The 22434-nt window shown below is 38.3% G+C and overlaps 1 protein-coding gene across 3 annotated transcripts in view; it reads right to left on the bottom strand.

The window, feature by feature from the left end:
• Positions 1 to 637: 637 nt before the first annotated feature.
• SLC39A8 (solute carrier family 39 member 8) overlaps positions 638 to 22434 on the bottom strand; it is a 65330-nt gene continuing 43533 nt past the window's right edge. For all 3 annotated transcript variants that reach the window (XM_069093945.1, XM_069093948.1, XM_069093946.1), the window contains exons 7-9: positions 6099 to 6306; positions 5710 to 5894; positions 638 to 2277 (exon numbers count right to left, since the gene is read on the bottom strand). In XM_069093945.1, coding sequence (XP_068950046.1) covers positions 2128 to 2277; positions 5710 to 5894; positions 6099 to 6306 — 543 coding nt within the window. In that variant the 3' untranslated portion in view covers positions 638 to 2127. The remainder of the gene's footprint in view (positions 2278 to 5709; positions 5895 to 6098; positions 6307 to 22434) is intronic.

Raw genomic sequence — 22434 nt, 5'->3', positions numbered from 1 at the left:
GACTGACTGAAGATTAGTGAAAGAAGGGGGGTGATAGAAGAAACAACTTGCTATTTAAAAAGAAAAAAAAAGACAGAATGGAATCAAGTATGCGTTTAAAGAGGTTTGCCCTGGCAAGAAGGACAAGTATTTCATGCAAGACTGAGGTGAAGGACATAGTGGTGAAGACATCTGAGTGATGTGGCGAGAGAGAAGAGAGGACTCCCAGCAAAGAGCCTCATTTTTTTTGTGTGTGCGAAATATGAATCATGTTCCTAGCAGAGATTGTAGGGGAGCTATCAGAGGTAGAAGGGATGAAAAGGTTTGGGAAAACATCTGTGAGAGAGATAGTGAGTCAATTATGGAGATATAAAAGGATTGCCTTGTTACAGTGAAGGCCCCCAGTTAATATTACAAAGTGCACATTTGTAGATTAAGTATAAATTTGTAGTCAGCATTGATTTCTCTCACAAGAATTTCAGCATATTTTATATATATATATATATATATATATATATATATATATATATCAAAGTTTTTTTTTCTGAAATGAAGGTACAGATACCATCAACTCATAGTTTCAAATAAATTTACTATTTAGTTGACTAAAAACTTTATAAAATCATTATCTATGTCATGTAATATATAAAGCATAATGTGTTCATCAATTCCATTTTATTGTCGCATAAAAACACTGTACAAAATTGGAAAGATCACTGATTTCAAGAACAATCATTTTCACATTTTAAAACAATTTTTAATGTGACATGGGAGTGTGAATTATCCTACACACATATACAAAATACAGAATTAAAATCATTTAAGCCAATTCACCAGTAGCATTAATTTTCTAACTGAATGGACAGATTGGTCTCTGCCATATCTTTATCACAATGTAGAAAAAAAAATAACCTGAGTTATTTTGTATTGAGGTACTTAAACTATAAAGGAAAAAAAATATCAATTAACAACAAAAAATGCAATTTTCCAAAGATCAGGTAGTCTCCCATAAGGAAACTGTGACTGCATTCCTCCATTAAACCTTTACTTATACCAACAGTCCAGCTGTTTTTTTACACATTTATAAAAACCTTGCTGAACCAACATTTGCCCTTCTTTAGAATTGTCTAAAATGTTACTGGGTTTTTTTTTCATGAACAATCCCTCAAGGAAAGAAATATTATCATATATGGATACTGAGCATTATCATCTCCTTGAATGCTGATCTACCACTCAGTAACAATACAAGCCAAAATAAAACTTGTGAATGCCATAAAGGCAATTCTAGCTTTAGAATAAAATCTTCTGGCCAAATCTAAGTGACACTGACCCTTTCGGGTAAAATATTGATAAAATTCAGAGCGCATGTGGTTAATTGAACTTTTTGGAATGTCTAGAATGTTCAGATTTTTTGTTTTTTTCAATTTTAAAAGGGGCTTTCAAAATAAATCTACAAGTCCTTGAGCCACATAAAAAGAGAGCAGATCAAAAGCTGAAAATGGTCTCTTTCTTATTTGCATTAATTAATAATTGAGATCTCAGAATCTCTTATATGTGTGCTGAAATGGTTTTGATTCTCTTCCATGGTTTGATGGGTTTGCCCATAAAATCACTGCAACAAATTAATGAGAATTAACCTGCCTTGAAACCACTTGTGCCTTTGCTCCCATACCAACATTATTAAGGCTTCAAAAACCTGTAATAAATTTTCTTCATCTTCATGACTTATTTACCAGTCATGGAATGCATGGGGTTCAACTGCCTGGTGGTTCTCTGTTACATATAATATGCAATACTTTTTACCAAGGACTAGTAAGCTGCATTTAATGGGAAAAGAGAATCCAACTTTGGATTTTTAATAGTATTTTATTTTTTTCCCCAATTACATGTCAAGACAATTTTTAGAATTCAATTTTTCCAAGATTTTGAATTCCTAATTTTTCCTGGTTTTATTTTTGTAACATATGATTGATGAGCAATTTTGCAGACCTGGAACCATTAGCTAACTGGTCTTCTGTGACTTGCAAAAGAAAACAAGGTTATCTTTTAACTCAGCAGATCAACTGAAAGCCCCGTACAGACTAAAAGAATTCTTCATATTTTTATCTGTTAATTGTCTTCATTAACTATGCCATCTTCAAAGTCAGATTACTCCAACTCAATATCTCCTGCAAATAGGGTAATGATAAGTATAGCTGTGAATCCTGTTAGCAGACCAGCATTCTGAATAATGAAGAAGGTTAAATCTGTTTTTCTTCCAGTTACTTTTTCTCTTAGCATATCATTCATCTCCGGGAACTAGGGAAAAAAGAAAGATAGATTTTTAGAGAACTGTTGCCATCTTGTGGTGAAACAAGACTGTAGTCTGAAAGTCACAGAACCAGAGAATTAAGACTGAAAAGGACCTCAGATGTTATCTAGTAAAATCGCCTCATCTTACACACAAGGAAAGTGAGGTCCAGGATTTGTGCAAAGACACACAGAAGAGAGTCAGGTCACAAACCTGTGCCTTCTAATTACAAATTCAGAGACTTTTCCCATCATATCAAATGATGAATCGTTGGTTCAATGGGCTAATTCAGCTGTTAAAATGCACCAGAACAAATGAAACTGCAGAAGAAAATGTCCTTATCAACAGGACTGGAAAAACTGAAATCATCTTGAATGGGATAAGGTTAGTCAACCATCAGAAGGCTCATAATAAGATCCTGAGATCCCTCTATATCTTTTGTCTTCATTTCTACCCTTCCTTACATACTAACCCTTTACTTCCTTTCCCTCTATTGCATTAGAAAAGAATGTTTTTGTTTCTATTTATCACTGCCAAGGTGGAAATATACAACACTTCATTACAAGTGAATCAATTAAAATTAGGTGCAGTGGTTCCAGTCAAATTTCTGTGGTAATATCTGAAAATGGCATCTATTCAGACAGTTCCCGCAAAATGGTGGTTAAATGCCATAATCTATTTGTGAATACCCACCAGTACAAAGATTCAGAGAATCTTCAAGCAATCACAATAAAGATAGGTACCCTCATAAGGTCATGGCAAGAAAAAAAAATGATGAGGTGGCTAGATGGAGCAGTGAGTAGAGCACCAACCCTGGAGTCAGGAGGACCTGCGTTCGGATCCGGCATCAGACACTTAACACAAAAAAACTAGCCATGTAACCTTGGGCAAGTCACTTAACCCCAACTGCCCTCCAGAAAAGCAAAAAAAAATGATATAACAAATGAGGAGAAATTTTGCAAAGCAAAATCATCATATAAGGTTAAAAGCATCATACATGGTGGTCTATTACTTTTAGAGATAGTATGGCATTGTCAATAGAGAGCTGACTCAGAGCTGAGAAGATCCATATCCATGCCCTGGATGGTCCAACAAGGTAAATAAAAGAATTTTGTGGACCATGATGTAAAAATCTCCTTTTGCCTGCTAGGGTTCACATAAGAGAAACCTCACAATGTTTGACACTGGAGAATATGGACACTGAAGAAGAGAGGCTCAAATTAGAGGCATGAAGGTGTAGATGAGATTATTAAAAATCATTATGGGCCAAGCACCTCTAAAAATAGAGTCCTTAATGTTGGCAAATTGAGCAGTTTCATCCTCTAGAAAGCTGCCTATGACCCATTGAATTGGCCAGCTAGCCTTCCAATAGCGTAGCTTTAAAACCATACACACACACACACACACAAACACACACATACACACACACTCACACACACACACAACTTCAAAGACCCATGATTTCACGAGTCCTCCTTCCACTAATGAGGGTCGCAATCTTTCTGTTCTCTTCATAGTGGAAAAATCCATACCATGAAAGTTCCTCTGGCCAAACATGTCCTCTACAAGAAGCCAAGTTGATAAGCCTTTCTATGCTTAGATGGGCTGACCATCAGACAACAGATACAAAGGTATGGCATTATCCAATGACCATTTACTAATCACTTAATATGTGCTGGCACTCTGCTAAGTTCTGTGGATGCAAAGACCAAAAAACAAAAAAAAAAAGTCCCTGCTTTCAAGATATTCGTCGTCTAATGGAGTCAGCAGCCCACATTTAAAGTCTTACTAATCTTGCAAGACTTCTCAGCATTCCTTTGAAAACTCAGGTTCACCTCCACTCCAATGAAATATGTAAGATTTATTGAAGTGTCTGTGTCCATGTGTGAGTGTGTGGATGTGGTACACACCCAGTTTGTGGTCACTTAGAGATACTGGTACACAGATTCTCCAAGCTGTTATGAGAAGACAGATTTTAACCTCTGCAGTTAGTTTTAATTGATACCCTGGTAATAAGGCATAGGTGTTCATTTCAAGGATCTATGATCTTCCTCAATTTCTTCCAACACAGATCATATCACCTCAGAAAATGATCTTCAGATGTTATGGTGGTGATGGTGATGGTGGTGATGGTGATGATGGTGATGGTGGTGATGATGGTGATGGTGATGATGGTGGTGGTAGTAATAACAACCCTGTAGCTACCTTAGGGCTGAGTCTCCCTTTATTTAGCTAGGTCTTCAGATGAGCAAACCACAGCAGGGTCCTAACCCTTTCCAAGACTGATTGTCAAATTTTGCACTCCAGTGGCATGTCACTCAAGGACCCAGAACTGGCTCTACACCAAGATTGAGACATCAGAAGACATCATGGAGTGGGTCTAGCACTGGACTTGGAGAACCTCAGCTTTGCTGCTTATTTCCTATGTGATCTTCAAAAATTCAGTTAACCCCTCTGCGCCTAGGTTCCTCATCTATAAATTGACAGAGCTGGACTAAATGATCTCTATGGTTTCTTCCAGCTTGAACTGCTGTAATCATTTTTATGTCTGATTCTTCATTACCTTGTGCCTACTGTCCATGATGTTTTCTTGGCAAAGATGCTGAAGTGGTTTGCCATTTTCTTTTCCAGTAGGTTAAGAAAAATAGAGGTTAAGTAACTTGCCCAGGGTCACTGAGCTACTTAAGTATTTGAAGTCACATTTGACCTTGGGTCTACCTGACTCCTGGCCTAGCACTCTATCCACTGAACCATCTAGCCACCTTTCTTTCTATAATCACACACACACACACTCAAAAAGACACAACCTCAACTTTTCAGGAAATGTCTCCTATGTTACTCCATTTGAAATTCCAAGTTGCTATATTTAGTTCAAGTATGGAGCTGGCTAAGATTTTCACTACACAGAAATAGAAATATACCATTCATAATATTAATCATCAAACTGTGCATCACCACAAAAGCAAGATACAAACAAAAACCAACTCTTTGGCCATAACTATAACAATACAAAATGAACAAAAAGGGATGGGGGAAGAATCTCTACAATTCAGGCAAAAAAATTCATGGGTAATGTCTGATACTTTCTAGTGCAGAGGTATCAGACTTGTAGACAGCAAAACTCCCAAGGGCTGCTGAACCAAGAAATGTTTTAACATAATGTTCATTTGTGGTTTTCAGAGTCAATATGTGGATTGGAATTTGACACTAATTGCCTAGATTATCAATGACTTTAAGAGTACCTGACACAGGTTTTAAGTCCAGTCGTCTATCCATCATACCACCCTGCCTTCACAAGTTTTCTGACTACTATCCCCAAGACCATTCCAAGAAGACCCCTAAAAACGCTCTCTCTCTCTCTCTCTCTCTCTCTCTCTCTCTCTCTCTCTCTCTCCTGAAATTTAATGTATAATTAAAATGAGAGCAAAAAACCTTCTTACCATGTCTGCCAAAGAGATATAGAGGAACATGCCACCAGCTAGTGCAAAAATAATATTTGGGGCAAAGTTGTTGCCCACCAAAATGCCAAAGGCTAGCCCAACATAGCAGGAGCATGCTGAAAGAAAGTTGAACAATAAAGCTTGTCGGGTACTCATTCCTGCATTGAGCAGGATCACAAAGTCGCCTGGAAGAAGAGAAAAGGAAAATGCAAAATTAATTACATTGTAGAAGGACGTTGCTTCAAGAAGAAATGATCACCAGGGTCTCACAGTTTTTCTTTCATTTGAATATAGAACACAGGATTTCAAGTCCCTGGCATTTCAATGATGCATTTAATTAAAATCACACCAGAGCAAATAGATTCTTATCCTGAGTAGAAGTCTCTTACCTAACTCATGAGGAAACTCCTCACACAGGATTGCTATGGAGGTGCTAAGTCCCTGAAGAAGAGATAGGGTGCAGGAAGCACCAATGGCTAGACCATCAATGAAGTTATGGAGGGCATCACTGAGAGTGATCATCCAGGCAATGGTGCCTATTTCTGAAAGTTTCGGTCCCTTTAAACAAGTACATGAACTTGATTCCTTTTTTTCATCCTATGGAGAGAAACAAAAGATAGTCAATTACCAAATAATTACTAAATAGTACACACCACATACAAGACACTGTTTTAGGCATCACAAGAAGTACAAAAGCAAAATCCTTGACTTGAAGAGTTCTATAACTGAGTTGGAAAAGCAAAGAATACATGATATATAGATAAATATACAAATATATATTATCATACAAAAGCAAAACCACCATCCAGATGAATAAAAGAAGAGATATTACAAATCATACATATACAATTTGAGAAGCATCATTATTATATATAGGATAGTCAGGGAGACCTGCCTCTGCCACAGATTAAACCTCTCTTTGCCCCCAGAAAATTCTAAGACTCTAAATCATGGAGAATCTTTGATCTGCACTGGGACAGTTCCTCAAGGGACATTCTTTACAAGGAAGAAATCATAGGTCCCACCCAAAAAAATATTTAAGGGATATAGTTCATTATCAGATAAGTAGTGTAAACAGACAGTAAGTTCTATGATTGCAGAGGAGGGGAGGTCCCTATGGAGGACTAGAGTCATTTGGGAATGCTTTGTAGGTAAGGAAAGATGAGCTGAGTATTGAAGGGAGGATTTGGATAAACAGAAAGGATCTGGAAAGGCATTCCAGGTAGAGAGAACACCAAGTCATATAAAGACAGAGTGTCCAGGGGAATGTGATCAGGATGATAAAGGGCCTCCAAGTCATAGCACATGAGAATCAGGAGAAGTGAATGGGGATCTGAACCTGGAGAAGACTGGCAGCTGACTCTCTTCAGGAATGTACAAGAGGGATAGGTTAGTCTTGGTCTGCCTGGTCCCAGAGAGCAGAAATGCAGCAGGTGGGAGCTAGAGAGGAAGATTTAGGCCCCATGTTGAGAAAAAAACCTCCCAATTCCTAGAGCTATGGAAAAGTAGAACAGAGCTCCTTAGAAAGTAGTGGGGTCTCCTTATTCAAGGTTTTCAAACAGAGGCTGAATGGCCAATTGTTAGCAATGCCATATGGGGATTCTCATTCAGGGACAGATTACACAACTGGGCCTCTGATGTCCCTTCCAATTCAGATTCTAAGAAATATATTATGAAGTCAGAATCAACAGGGCATGGCCAACGACATATTAGAAAAGGGCATGAGATGAATCAATCTCACTAAGGATGTAAAGAAATGTGTATATAGACTCCCCAGATTTCCTAGAGCTATCTCTTTCTGAAATCACCAAACCTGCCATATATAAAGGAGAGGGAACCAGAAGGAGACTGCCAACTCATTCACTCCACATGACCCAACAGACAGTTCAACACCACCAACTGAAACTGTATTTGCACCAATGACTATTAAGGATCTCGTTGTCTTTGGTTTCAATTGTGTTCATTTCTGGCTTTCCTTTCAACAAACAAATTTGGCCATTAGGTTGGAAACTGGAGAATTAGCACATTTACCATCTTTGAACATTCATAAATTTCTAAATGTTGATGAATAATGGTTCAAGCTTATAGAAAAATGTGATAATGTGATTGAGTCAGTCAAGGAGCATTTAAGAGATAACCATGTCCCACACTGTGCTAACCTCTGGCAATGTAAAGAAAGAAAAAAAGAATCTTTGCCCTCAAGGGTTTCATGTTCTAATGGGATTGATGATGAAGGAGTTTTACAAGAAAGAATCCCTTCTTGATCTGGTGCCATAATACAGTGAAGAGGGGCATTAATGGTATTAGTCTTCTGGATACATGTATATGCATTTGCATTATTCAATTTGCCAAATATTTATAAGCTTCATGTGTAAAGTACTTCACATTGGGCACTGAAGAGAGCTATAAAGATTACAAGATAGTCTTTGTCTTCACGACACTTATATTTTAGTATATATCACTTATCACAGAAGTTAGGTAGTTCTCCCTTTACCTAAGGGTGGCAAAGAAACATCAAATTAGTGATACATAGATGAGATCAAAATGCACAGGGCCTCAGTTTCCCATTTAAGATGTCTGGCAATGAAAAGACACCAAAGCATCTTCTCCTTTTACTTCAGTTTATCTTTTCTCAGAAATCCCAGACCTTCCTGTTTCATGTCATTTTATAAGATCATTCTAACTGAGATTCTAATTTCAAAGAAATCAGTTATAGATGGTTTCTGTGCCACTACAATGAAACTATTGCTAAAAACTGCTTTCAAAGACTTCCTAAGGTTTTTAAAAGGCAATCCAGTCCAGTCCCTGAATGCACACACTAAAAATAAAGCATTGCCTTCAAATTGTCTAATGTTGCCTAGACTCAAAACATTTCTAATTTGACCTCAGGGTGCTACATTTTTCAAAAATGCAAATCAGATCTAAAAACCTTAGAGGGAAAGGGAGGGAATAGGGAAGAAGCAAGGAGAAAAGATGAGAGGAATTAGAAATTAGATTCTAAATGTCTACCTTGTAAGTAACCTCATCTTCAAAAATTCTTCCTTGCTTTTGAAAGTACATTTTAATTACAAATATTTACAGATTTCATGGTTATAAACTTGACAAATTTTTCAAATGGTTCATTCTCAATAATAATTATTTTCTAAGCAGAGGGTATCTTTATGTTTATCAAGTGCTTTATTAGATGTATTATGTAACATCAGCTTCAACAGCCCCTCCCACAAAGAATACAAATGCTATTACTTGATCTTCAAAAGGGTCTAGAATCTGGGTGGGGAAAGGGCAGCTTAACTGTCTTCTTTAGGCTGATTGTTGCCATGATTGGTAAATAGTAAGAAAAATTTCAACAGAATCTCTTTCCTTGAAAGACTGGGAGAGTTAGCGTCATCTTTGACAAAGACTAAACAGATACGTCCTGAGAGAACTGGATTTAATTCTTATGGTGTGGAGAATGTGCCTTAAAGAGAATCCCTGAGAGACTGACTGACACCCAGAAAGAACTGAATGTTAGGACTATATTTCCAGAGTTGCAGAGAAGTCGTACCAGATGGTTAGAGGTGGCTTTGACTGTGATCTTTCTCACTACAATATTTTGATGAATTGATTAAAATACATCTTTGTATTATTTGTTATAATATGAATAAATTATACATCCAGTTAACACTGTTATTTAGCCTATGAGATTAAGGGGTTTCAGAAAGAGAAGAGAAAGCTTATGGAAATAGATGTTTCTCCATTTTACTTTACAAACAAGGGGCTCAGATACTGTTAATTAACAGAAGAGATTTTACATTGCTATCATCTTATGAGGAAATGTCAAAACATACCCCTTGACTGCCTTAGAATATGAGAGGAGAATTATAAGGCAATAAATCAAGTAACAAGATGAGACATGAGGGTTTGGTATGGACATTGACAAGAAATAATGCACCTGATATATGAAGCAGTCACCTCTAAAGCCTTTTATAATTATATATATTTTCATGTGAGACTTAGCAAACTCAGAATTATATCAGCATCACTATTTTACAAATGAGGGAGCCTAGAGATGTTCAGTGACTTTTCCACACACATGGTAGACCCGGGACTTGAACTCAAGTCTTCTCACTCAAAGTCTCACAGTCTACCACTCAACACTGATCCCTTTATATTTGTACCTGCTCAGGGTCTCTAGCCATTTTTTCCCTCATCAAAGATCAGCAGATGCTAGTGAGAAGTCATGCAGTCATAGCAGACCAGCAGACAAGAAAACAGATATGTGTATATGTTACATGTACACACATACACACACACACATACACACTTCCTTTGGCAAGGGGAGGGGTTACAGGAACAGCCTTTTAAAAAAAAAAACAATAGGGGTTAAGTAACTTGCTCAAGGTTACACGGCCAGTTATTTCTGGGTGTGGTGCTGAGTATCTGAGCCCGGATTTGATCCAGGTCATCCCGACACTGGAGCCAGTGCTTTTACTCGCTGAGAGGAACAGCCTTTTAAAAAGCTTCCCAATGGGCAAAAGATCTTTGGTATTCTTTCCTTCACCTTGTGAAAGTCTACAGGTACACTAGTTACAACACATATACACAACCTGAACAGTGGTATATGGACCAAGAGTTTGGATCTACCAAAGTACTGGTTAGCATGGTGAGGAAAGGAGGTATGGAGGAGATGGGACTTGAAATAGACCTTGAAAGAATTTATTTCCAAAACAAGCACATTTAGCGGAACCATTTGAAATCAAAATAGTGATTTTGATTTTTCAAATGATTTACACATTCACAGCAGTTTATCTTCTTGTAGTGATATAAGAAAAGATGCCAAGACTAACCCTAAATTACTTAATGGCTCACAGTTTTGGAATGCCTATAATTCTGAAAAAGAAATTAAATTAATATTTCAGGCATGAGTTCTCTTAATGACACAGATATTATTGAGTCAATTTATCATCTCTCTCATTAACTCCAAGAGCACAGAATGCTAATGGACATCTTAGAACAACTTAGCAGCTATAAATTTTCAACAGGTTTGGAACAATCCACTGTAAGAAAACTTTCACGGAGAGAAGTTTTATAACTCACTGGCAACTATGTCACTGGTACTGAGTAAATAGGCCCTAACTCACTCCATCAATCTCATAAATCCTTACCTTGGAGTTCTGGTCTCCTTATCCCTCTCCCACATAATGCAACAAGGTGTGTGTGATATTGTGAAAGGGGTAGTCACAGGATTGGGATTGAAAAGAATATTTCTAACTCTGCCACTGAGCTGTTACTTGTTTTGACACGTCAGTAAACCTTGTTGCTGTTCTTCGGTTTCCTGACCTCATTAGTACAGTGGGAAGAAAGCTAGATTTTAGAGTGTGTACATGGGGTAGAATTTATGGCATATGTGACCTTGAGTAAGTCACTTAAATCCTCTGGGTTTCAGTTTCTTCATCTATAAAATACGGAAGTGCGAACTGGATTAGATATCCTCTAAGGTCCAATTCTAGTTCTATGTGAAACAAGAATCAACAACAAGTGAATAGTCATAGAAATGGGGTTAGAGGAAAGGAAATAAAGATGGGTATAAAGATGTACATAAGGTAAGAATTCTGAACATCCGCTTGAGACGGAAGAGGCCAAAGGGAACTAGAAAAGGAAACACGATGATGGAGGAAGGACAACGCTGTGAACTTTATTATTTTACAACAGGTGGAGACCATTTGAGCAATTTATGCTGCTGATGTTTCTTACATAAAAGAATTTCTTTTGTTGTCCTATGGAATAACACAAACACACTCAGAACACAATTCTGTGCCAGAAGGAGGATGGACAGGGCATAAAATGCATAAATGTCCTGATGCGTTAATGCCTTTGTGTTCTACGGAGAAGAAATCAGAAGGGGATGAGATGGAGGACACACTTCAAAGTTCTACTCACCAAAGGGTTGGTAGGAAAGGCGCAAGGACAACTAGAAAAAAAAAAATCTTTGGGCAAGCAAAAGACGTAGCCCAGGGAAAGGTAAGGAAAATGGATGAAGACTGAGAAATGAAACCAAGGAAATTAAAACAAAGAATTGTCCACGGAGACTGATATGTACCCATAAAATAGAAATTGATTAGGAGATCAAAGATAGATAGCAACAAAATTTATAGAGAAATGACAGGAAGCAGAAAATGTAAGGAAAAATGGATTTCACCTGGAACATTTTAAAGAAAACTATCAAAGTTCTAGGGCAAGGGAGTTGGAAGGCAAAGAAAGACAGTCATACCTCTTCTCTGATAAGGATATGGAAGAATTTGGGAACTAGTCATCCAAAATTATAAGAAAGGAAAAGTAGGAAAAGCTCTAGCTAAGCTGGGGGAAAGGGTGTTGAAATGGGAGAGGTGAGAGAAATTGTGGAAGAGAAAGGGAAGAAGACAAAGCATATAATCTATTAACTACTTTCTCAGGGAGTAGATTCCAAATAAGAATTAAGATTAGGGAATAACTAGCTCGAAGGGTAAAACATACTATGAAAAATGGGAGAGGAGAATATTAAAAGTTAATAAAAATAAAGAAAATCTCCTTAGAGCATGCTTATAAGAAAAGAGACTGTGATAAAGTGAATGTTGGTAGAAAATCTGAGTGTAATTTAGTGATGAGAAAAATGATAAACTTGTACATTAGTCTGTAAGTTTCACGAAAGCAAGGAGTTTCTTCTTCTTTGTAAGTCCTTAGTTCCTAGTAGTCAATGAATATTTATCAAATGAATGAATAAATATTGTCTAAGTATAGCTTTTAATACATACAATACATATATATGTATATACACATAGGTAGATAGATGATAGACAGAGACAGGAAGGAAGGAAGGAAGGAAGGAAGGAAGGAAGGAAGGAAGGAAGGAAGACACTTTGAAGAGTTACAGTCATCAAGTGATTTTCAAAGTTGGTCCAGGAAATCATTTAAGGGAGTCCTGAAGGTCAAAACTATTTTCATAATAATGCTAAAATGTTTTTGTTTCTAATCCAGTAAATATTACTAGATGCCCATGGCTATGCTGGAGCTAGTTTGACCTGGTTCTCTGAATTGTTCAATTTTCAGTGTAAGCATTTACATCCCTGAAATCAGCAAACATTACAAACCAGGGCTTGATTTACTGTTTTTATTGCCTAGACTTAAGGAAAGTAATAGAAAAAATGTTAATGATGCAGATTAAACTTAAAAGTGTGTCATTTCCTCCCAGATAACCAGTTGTTAATCATTTACCAGCACACCCCTAGACATAAACCATACAAACAAAAGCTCTTTGGGTGAGTCCTCAGTTTTTAGGAGTACAGCTGTATGGTCCTGAAGCCAAGAATTTTGAGAACTTCTGGTGTATGGTATTATCATGATGTTGTCTTACTTCCTGAGCCAGGAGAAGATAATGGTACTAAAGCAACATTTTTCATGTTGCCCTCAAGATGAATCAGTGATGTGTCCATGAATGCAACAAGTTAAATACAGATTTAAGACTGGTAATAAGCCTCTCCGTGTCACATATTTTCCATTATTTATACTTGTACTTAATTTCTAAACGTAGATTTACCAGTAAATACGAATGATTGATGCTTTACTGTTGTTATGTGTCCTTCCCAGTCTGAAACAAAAATTCTACATGGGCATGGGGCACAAGTTGACAGAACTAAGCTGGAAGGGAACTCAGCGTTCATATATTCCAATGGCCTCAATTGATAAATGAGGAAACTGACAACCAAGGAGATTAAGGAACTTGCCCAGATCACCTAGATAGCAGGAAAGGAAAATGTGGCCAAAAGGAAATTTTAAAAAGAAAAAATCTTTCCTCTGAATCTATGTAATCTCATTCAAGTCAATTGTACATAGTTTCCACTCATTTGGTTCCAAGAGGAGCCCACATTCATTTCCAAAACTCTTACTAATGAACATCATTATTAACAAGAAAAGAATCATTAAGAGAAGGCTGGCAAATGGTTTCCTTTCCGAAATGTGAGAGGAGTCATCTTGAGAATGAAGGATGTAAAACAACTAGGCTCCATTTTCACTTGGGGACCATGCAATTTTGCTGCCCTGATACAAATGAACTCTTGGGAAACCTGAGGAGTCCTCACAGTTTAAATTAACACTGTCGGTGGAATTTAAAAGTACAAAACAAATTAAATATTTACAGTTGTCCTAATGGACCATCTCTTTGAACTACTTTGAAAAGAAACCTGTACTCTCTGCAGATGAAAATAATGAGTACTCTGGCACACACAGGAAACAGAATATTACTCCCTATAAAAACCTATTTCCAAGCTCCCCTTCTCATACAACTCATGTTGGCACTGAGAGATCAGACCTTCAAGAACTTATGAAGACTGTATTCATTGAGTTATAAAAGAGTTCCTAATAAAGCTCAAAAGTATTCAAAGCAAATGCTACACGTGCCTTCTAAAACCCTGCCCAGGCTTAATTAATTAAGTCCTGAGAGCCCACAGTATACTTTCAGTTATGCCAGGGAGAACTACATGAAAGGTTATAGTGACATCCAGCTCCCCTGAGAGATTCTCCAGGCAAAATTAAAAGAAGAGCCAGAAGAAGCAATCAACCTAAAAGGTAACACCAGCAAACTCTTCCATCAACACCAAGGGATTAATCTGGGAATACTGAAGTCACCAAGATCTCTTGATATTCCTTAGAAGATGAAGGGAATTCCCAGGTGGTGATTGTCTAAGGAGGAGACTGAGAAGGATCCAAGGACTTCTAGATTGGTCTACCAGAAGACAGAGAATGCAAAAGACAGAGACTGTAGCATGTGGTGGTGGTTCTTGCTCCCAATCCAGGCCAGAGCTGTGAGAGAGGGTAAGAGAGAACCAGGAATCAAATAGCTCATTTCAGAACTGTGACAAGGTAGCAGTAGAAGCTTCCAAGATGCAGCAGGGATAGGACCAGGGATTCACCTAAACCGGGTACGAGGGCACAGAGCTTGGAGACTGTTATTGGAATGGGAATTTAAGATCTTCCCTGCCCCTATGCCCTTTGATAGGCTTAAGTGCCCCAGGAGCCTGTGGTGGGAGGCTTGGTTTTCAGGAATGCCCACACCTTGGTGCTCTCTGATTGGGCAGTGGGTCAAGAGGATTGTGATATTCTCGGAGCTAGGAGAAGGCTATATATACCCTGATGTGAAACTTTGCTTTGGAGCTCACTTTGAGAAGTGTTGTATGATGGTATTTGACCAGATGAGACTCTGGGCAGACATTGAGCCCCCCGGCTTTGGAAATCCAGATGTTGGTGCTTCCCTCTCTGGTAATTGACTAGGTATGGATGTAATGGTCAAGACAGTTGGAAGCCTGTCTGCTGAACTGTTTCTCTGTCTGTTTGTAACTTCTGCTTGTAACTGCTGTATTCTCTGAAGTTCAGGGTACTAACCATTTTCCCCTGAACTACGAAAATGGCATATGTTTGATTAATGCAAGATTGTTAACCCATTTTGAGTTGCTTTCCTTTAGAAAAGCAGATCTAAGAATCTGTGTTGGCAGCCACCCTGCGGATGCTGGGGTGCTTGCTGCTACAGAGACAAGGTAAGAGATACAAGTAAACAGAAGAAAACCCCCAAGTGCAATGGAGAAATCCTATGGGTTAAGAGAAGACCCAAAGCTGAAACTAGAAGAAGAGACTAACTCTACAAGAAATAAAATCCTCATTAAAGAGAAAAGTTTGGTCACAAGGACTCCCAGAGTACATGAAAGAAATGAAGCAATTTATAAAAATGAAATTAGAACTCAAGGGAAAAAAACAGAATATTAAAAATAAAATATGGGGGGAAATGACCCCAGAAGTGGATACCTAAAAAAAAACAGAATGGAGCAAAAATAATTTAATGACTCAAGAAGAAATATTAGAACAAAGTTGTTTTTTTTGTGTATTGGAATTTTTTTTAACTGAAAAAATCAGAGGGGTGAGGCAGTTAGGTACTACCATGGCTAGCAAGACCTGAGTTGAAACCCAGCCTCAGACACTTATTACCTATGTGACCCTGGGCAAGTCACTTACCTCTATCTGCCTGTTTCCTATGCTGTAAAATGAGGATGAAAATAGCACCCACCCCCAGGACTGTTGTGAGGATGAGATAATATTTTAAAGAGCTTTGCAAATTTTAAACTACTATATAAATAGTAGCTATTATTATCAAAAACAAATGACCTGGAAAACAGGTCACAGAGAAAGAATTTAAGGCCCATCAGACTCCCTGAAAATTATGTGCTGTGAGGAGTTATAATCTGTGCCCCCTGAGGAGATTACCCCAGAGAAGAAATATAAACATAACATACAGCATGCCAGCAACAGAACTAGGCTCAAGATGAGCAAGGATGATTTTATTTTTGCCTTTCTAGCCCAAATGCCTAGCACAGGGCCACAAAGGGGGTGCTTAATAAATGTTTGTTTCTTGATTAATTGATTCAGCATGACAATCTCACACTTTATCTATATCATTTGTTCTGGATAAATCCCTTCTTTGGGGCAGCTAGGTGACACAGTGAATAGAGCACTGACCCCAAAGTCAGAAGGACCTGCGTTCAAATCTAGACTCAGACACTTAATATTTACTAGCCATGTGACCTTGGCCATTCACTTAATTCCAATTGCCCTGCCCTCCCCCCTCCAAAAAAAGACCCTTCTTTTTGGAACCAGAGAGGTACTGGTGATACAATTCACCCTATAGGAGAAGGAAGCACACAAAGCAAGCATTTATTAATTCCTTACTGTGTGCCAGACACTGTACTAAGTGCACACAATTATCATCTCATTTGCTACTTTTAACAACCCCAAGACATAGATCTATGTCTATCCCCATTTTACAGTTGAGAAAACGGCAGACAGTGGTTAAGTCTAGGTTCAAACAGCTAGTAAATATCTGAAGCTAGATTTGAACTTTGGTCTTTCTGACTCCAGAAACTGGGCTCTAATCACTGCATCTGCTATAGTTGCCCCAAGGTTTTACAATGATTATTCCAGTTTGGATTTTCATATCTGGATTGTACCTAGTCCCAACTGATGCCACTATACAAGACAACTATGCATGTATCAATAAGGTAGAGTCAGAATGATGCTGGTAAGAATATCGATGAGGAAAAGGTTCATGAAGCAATCAAATCTTTTGTGGATACTGCAACAGTATAAAGCAGAGGAGAGAAATACAGGAAGAAGGAATAGTAAATGTGAAGAAACTTTAGGGGTCTAGGCCCATCCTTCTACAAATGAGGAAACTACAGTCGGGAGAGATAAGAAATTTGTCTATGGTCATACAATAGCAAAGCTGGGATTTGAATCCAGGTCCTCTGATCCTATGTACAAGTGTAAGTAGGTTAACCTTACTTAAAAGGAATCTGTAAGCCAAAGGGCAGTTTTCATTTGGTTTCTTTACTAGGAACAATTGAGGTATTTCAAGAGGGAAGTGATACTATAAAAATAGAGTAAAACTTTAGCTCTCTGGAAGCTAGTCATGCAAAAGAGAGCTCCAGACCGAAGAGTGACTAGGAAGAAGAGGTTCAAGGTTGGGGCTGGGAGTAGAGAAGGCATCTTGTAGTCCATAAGGCAGCAGCCTATGGGCAGTCAGGAACGAATGATTACTGCCGAGGAGAACGCAGACCCAGAGATTCCACATGATGCTCTGTGGTTAGTTTGGTCCACAAGGAGTGTTACAATTACTGAGAATGTCAAAGGAAGATGAGCCTTTTCCAATAAAAGTTGAGACACACAGGAAAAGTCAACTATAAATTAGATACAAGAAAACGAAAAAGGAAGAGAAAAAAAGGGGGAAAGTCAGAGAGATTAAAAATGAAATAGAAGCAGCATCTGTAATAAGAAACAATGATGAGGATAGCAAGTAAGTGATACTCTGACAGAAGGCAAGAGGCAGCAACAAAAATACAGGAGATAGAACAGACTGTCAGTCTTCAGGGACAAATCCATCTCTAGTCTACATGTTAATAGAGGCTAGCTATGTCTGGGTCCCTTGTACTGTGTCAAGGGAGACTGAAAAAGAAAAAACAGTGTCAAGGACATTCAGTATTCCTCAGGATGACCACGAGCTATCAATGAAAACCCAAATTATGGTCAATTACATTTAAAAAGTTAGAAAAGTGCCTCTTGGACGTACATTTTAGACAGAATTCCATCTAACATTCACCTGTCTGGAAGTCTCAGCTAGCCAGAATGGCTGAAACCAAGACTTCTACAAAACCAGATTTTTACTGATAAAGATGACTTTTTTTTCTTTTTCTCAATAAGGCATGTTGAAGTATGGGAATGACTTAAAGAAATGCAACTAAGAAAGGTCTAGAATGCCTGGGACTGGTTAAACTGCCACATTAATGAGGCCAAAGTTCATAGATCCAATTGTCCTATGCACCAATTAACTTCAGTTTTTGTTGTTCTGTCATGTCTGACTTTAGATTTTCATGGAGCAATTCACTTCATTCTTTGTTGCTGTGGTTCCGTTGTGTCCGACCCTTTGAGATTCTTCTGGCAAAGATACTGGTGTAGTTTGCCATTTCCTTCTCCAGCTCATTTGATAGGTGAGGAGACTGAAGCAAGTAAGGTTAAATGACTTGCCCAGGGTCACACAGTGTCTGAGGTCAGATGTGAACTCTGGAAGATGAGTCTTCCTGACTTCAGTCCTGGCACTCTATCCACTATGCCAGCTAGCTGCCCATTCTAGTCTCTCTGAAATGACCAAAGACTGCATCTCAAATAATAGTCAGACATCCCAAATACATTTCACATAAGGATATAATGCAAGAGTATAAAATCATCACCACTGCTATTAAGTTATCTCCAAGCACAACTGTGTCATTGTGAGTCAGTAACATGATCTTTGTGTGTGCACATGTATATGTAGCTATAAATGTAGATATCATCTTATGTACATAAGATGATATATACACACCCATACATACATAAATCTACACGGAGCCGTATGTAATAATAGAGAGGGAGCAGAAGAAAGCAAGTGACAGATCATTAACAACTAGCTCAAAGTTTTGTAGGAAGAAACATTAGCACCTAGCAATGGGATCAAGAAGAAAAAGAAAGAAAATAGCACTAGCAATAACAGGCAAGAGAATAGTGGCAGTTTGTTAACAATAGTTTGAGGAAGGCAAGGAGAACATAGGATTGAGGAGGACAGAATGAGTTTTGGGGAGAGAGATTATAGGACAGAGTCGGAAATCCGGCCCATCCTAAGGTTCCTATATCATATCGGACTTGTGAAATGAATTCCCAATTCATAATAAAGTCTAGCAGTTATTGTTGGAATTTGGGGGTGTTTTTGTTTTGTTTCTCTTAATGAGTTGACCTGTGATTTCTTTTGTTTGTTTGTTTGTTTGTTTGTTTTGCTTTTTAGAGGGAGGAGGGAAGAGCAGTTGGGGTTAAGTGACTTGCCCAAGGTCACATGGCTAGTAAGTGTTAAGTGTCTAAGGCCGGATTTGAACTCAGATCCTCCTGACTCCAGGGCCAGTGCTCTATTCACTGTGCCACCTATCCACCCCTTGACCTGTGATTTCTTTGGAGGAGGGTAATGTGGTGGAGTGCCACTACAGGGGAGTTCTGTTAACCTATCTACTGAAGATGGTTTGCTGAAAGCTGAGTATCTGTATACAGAGTTGTTATCTCTCTCTTCCTCTGCTGGGGATATTACATTGGGAAATATTCATGGTGATTTAACAGTACACAGCAAAATGAGTAACATCACAATAGATTCATTAAATGGATACCTAAAAGCTTCAACTCATGAGGGTGCTGTAGATGTTTATATCAGCCAAATGAGGAATCTGGACTTGAAATCCTAGAAAGGGTCTATTGCAATCAAAGTCCTGCCCTCTCTCAAAGCTCATTTGCAATTGTCAGGGAGCAAAGTTGATGTAAATCCAGAAATCACATTACAAGAAATGACACAAGTTCCAAAATACAATGGTATAACAATCAGTGATTTTAATATCAGGACATCAGGGATTAGCAGTGTAAAGGTGCAGGAAGCTGAATGTGATGATCCCAGAATAGAAACTGAACAAGGGGTAGGCATTGTGCAGTCAATTAAGAGTAAAAAATCACATATTAAAAACAAAAGGAGGCAAAGTGATTGTTTGGGAACTATTCTTGGAAATATATGCATTCATGCATCAGAAAAAAGTACTGTGACTATAAATATTAAATGATGTTCAATCGCAAAATAGACCAGATCCTCCAGGTAGAGGACAGAATTGAAACATTTATTTAGACACCAGAAAACTGATTCCCAAAACCAGTAAGCCAATTCCATCATAGTACCAAAGATCTTAAAAAGCCATAATAACACTGAGAGCCATAAGATCCTTTAGCCTTCCCACAAACCAATACAAGATCAATATTTACTCACAAAACTCCCTATCTCCTTAATGAGCTCCCTCTTTCCCCCACCATCTCCTAACTCTGACCAGCTTCCTATGGGCTCTGCTTCCCTTCAGCAAACTCCTCCCACCACAGGCTTCATGTGACTATATTTAGCCTACTAGGGGGCAGTGTTTATCTTCAAAGCAGGGGAGGTCTTCAAACTCCCCCCTAGGTCCATTAAGGCACAGGGAAGATCTTCAAATTCCCACTCTCATTACATCTGGGTAAGGAAATTCTCTCCATCAATGCAGACTGGCACCTGCTCCAAATCATGCCATATTGTTGTCTGTCTCACTGAGAAGTTAAGTGACTTGCCTGGGGTCACAGAACAAGTATATGTCCAAAAAGGGACCTGAACCTAGATCTTTCCAACTCCAAAGTCAGCCCTCTATCCACCATGCTACACATCCTTTAAAGGAAGACAAGAAAGTGGAGTTGACTAAGTAATGCATTGTAAGCTGATATGAAGAGGCGGAAGTTGGGCGGATGGGGAATCTTCTCAAATACCAACTCTAACTGCCCACAAGAGTATGTGAAGCAGAGTTCTACTTCCTAAACCACAAACAATCCTTATGTGAATGTTAGGATTCCAATCCCCTGCAAGGCAATAATGTTCTGGACCATTCAGAGTCATTGCCTCACTTGGAGGCACACTTTGGCTCCAACTCACAGTTTCTTCTGTACCAGATCCATCTTATTTTTATGTGTTTTTATGGGCTCTGTCTTCACTGCTTCAGTACTTAGAGGGCACCATGATTTCCTTAAGTGAAAAAAACAATGACTTTGGTCTCAAAGATTCTGGGACTAAAATCTGGCTGTACCAATTAACTGTGTGACCTTGGGTGAGTCATTTTACTTTCTGAGCTTCATCTGTAAAATAAAAATTAAATTAAATCAAAATCTAAGATCTGTGATCACTGTGGGTGCTCCCTCATCCAACACTGCCCTTTAGTAAAAAGTCTCATAACTTGTATCCAATGGGGTTTAGGGGAGAGAAGAATATTCTGGTGTCCGGTATTCTGGTAATCAATCACCCTATCAATAAATCAACAGGCATTTATTAGGCATGTACTACATTCCAGGCACTTTTATTAGCCTAGAGTCAAAATCTCATGTATAAAGATACTCCTCACACCCATACTATCTCCCTTCCTCATCTCTGCTTCCTGTCTTCCCTCAAATCCCAGCAAAAATACCACCTTCTCCAGGAAGCCTTTCCTGATCCTCCACCCTAGCAACTTTTTCAAATTTATCCTGTCTATAGCTCATTTAATACTCAGATGTTTGCATGGAGTCTCCCCTGTTAGGCTGCAAGCTCCTTAAGAATAGGCACTCTTTTTCCTTTCTCTTTATCCCAGGTACTTAGCATAGTGCTTAATAAACATTTACTAAGAATCATTAGTTCACCTTTGAGCAATACAAGTACCCAGAGAAGGAAGTTATTTCACAACATGAAGAACCACAAAACACTGGGAAGCCAGAGTGGAGACTGCAGTCATCCAGTGACCTTGGAAAAAAACAATCTTCTAAGTTTTCCAAGCTATAAAATAGTTCATCAGTAGAGTTGCTACATAGGTGTTATGAGGTGATATTAACAAAAATGCTTTGGATTTATACCCGAAAGAAAGATGCTCAGTAATACATACACACTTACATATATATTTTACATACATAACCTACATTACATATACATACACAGACATATCTCAAAAGCACACATTTTCAGACATGGCCAATGTGTTGTGCTTGACTGGCTTAACCATATTTACTAAGGTAGAGTTCGATTTGGAATAGACAGGTGGGGCTGAGGTAAACTGGGAAGTGGTAAGGAAAAGTAGCATAAATAAAATGTTTCTGAACAATTCAATTGCATTCTTTTTTAAATTTAATGTAGTGATGACCTCATAACAACAACAATGAGCAAAAATGAAGACTCAGAGAGGGAAAAGAGTCTGTAAACAAGGTCCTTTCCCTTGATCAATGAGCATCCAAGCCACTGATTAAATATGGAGAAGAGCTTAAAAGGCACCTATACTTTGCCACTTAATTAAAACAATTTTGTATTCATTCAGATAATTGGATAGAGAGTCTCGCAGAAGACTCTCTCTAAAAGCAGGTCAATGTGGTGAATGTTAATATAAATTTCACCAGCCAATCAATGATCCCAGTGCTAATCTATAGGAACATTTATTAAGAGTAAGCAATTAATTTAGTGTCCAAGTACTCTGAATCCTTAGTATAGTCACTAATACTACCAACCAAAGCACTCCAGCTATGAAAAGGGGTGTGTGTGTGTGTGTGTGTGTGTGTGTGTGTGTGTGTGTGTGTGTG

Source organism: Petaurus breviceps, unplaced genomic scaffold (genome assembly GCF_028583685.1).
Source record: "Petaurus breviceps papuanus isolate PSGF00001 unplaced genomic scaffold, PetGlider_PUasm1.0 126, whole genome shotgun sequence".
NCBI classification, from domain to species: Eukaryota; Metazoa; Chordata; class Mammalia; order Diprotodontia; family Petauridae; genus Petaurus; species Petaurus breviceps.
Note: the sequence above shows the minus strand (reverse complement) of the source record. Positions and strands in the feature narration are given on the sequence as shown.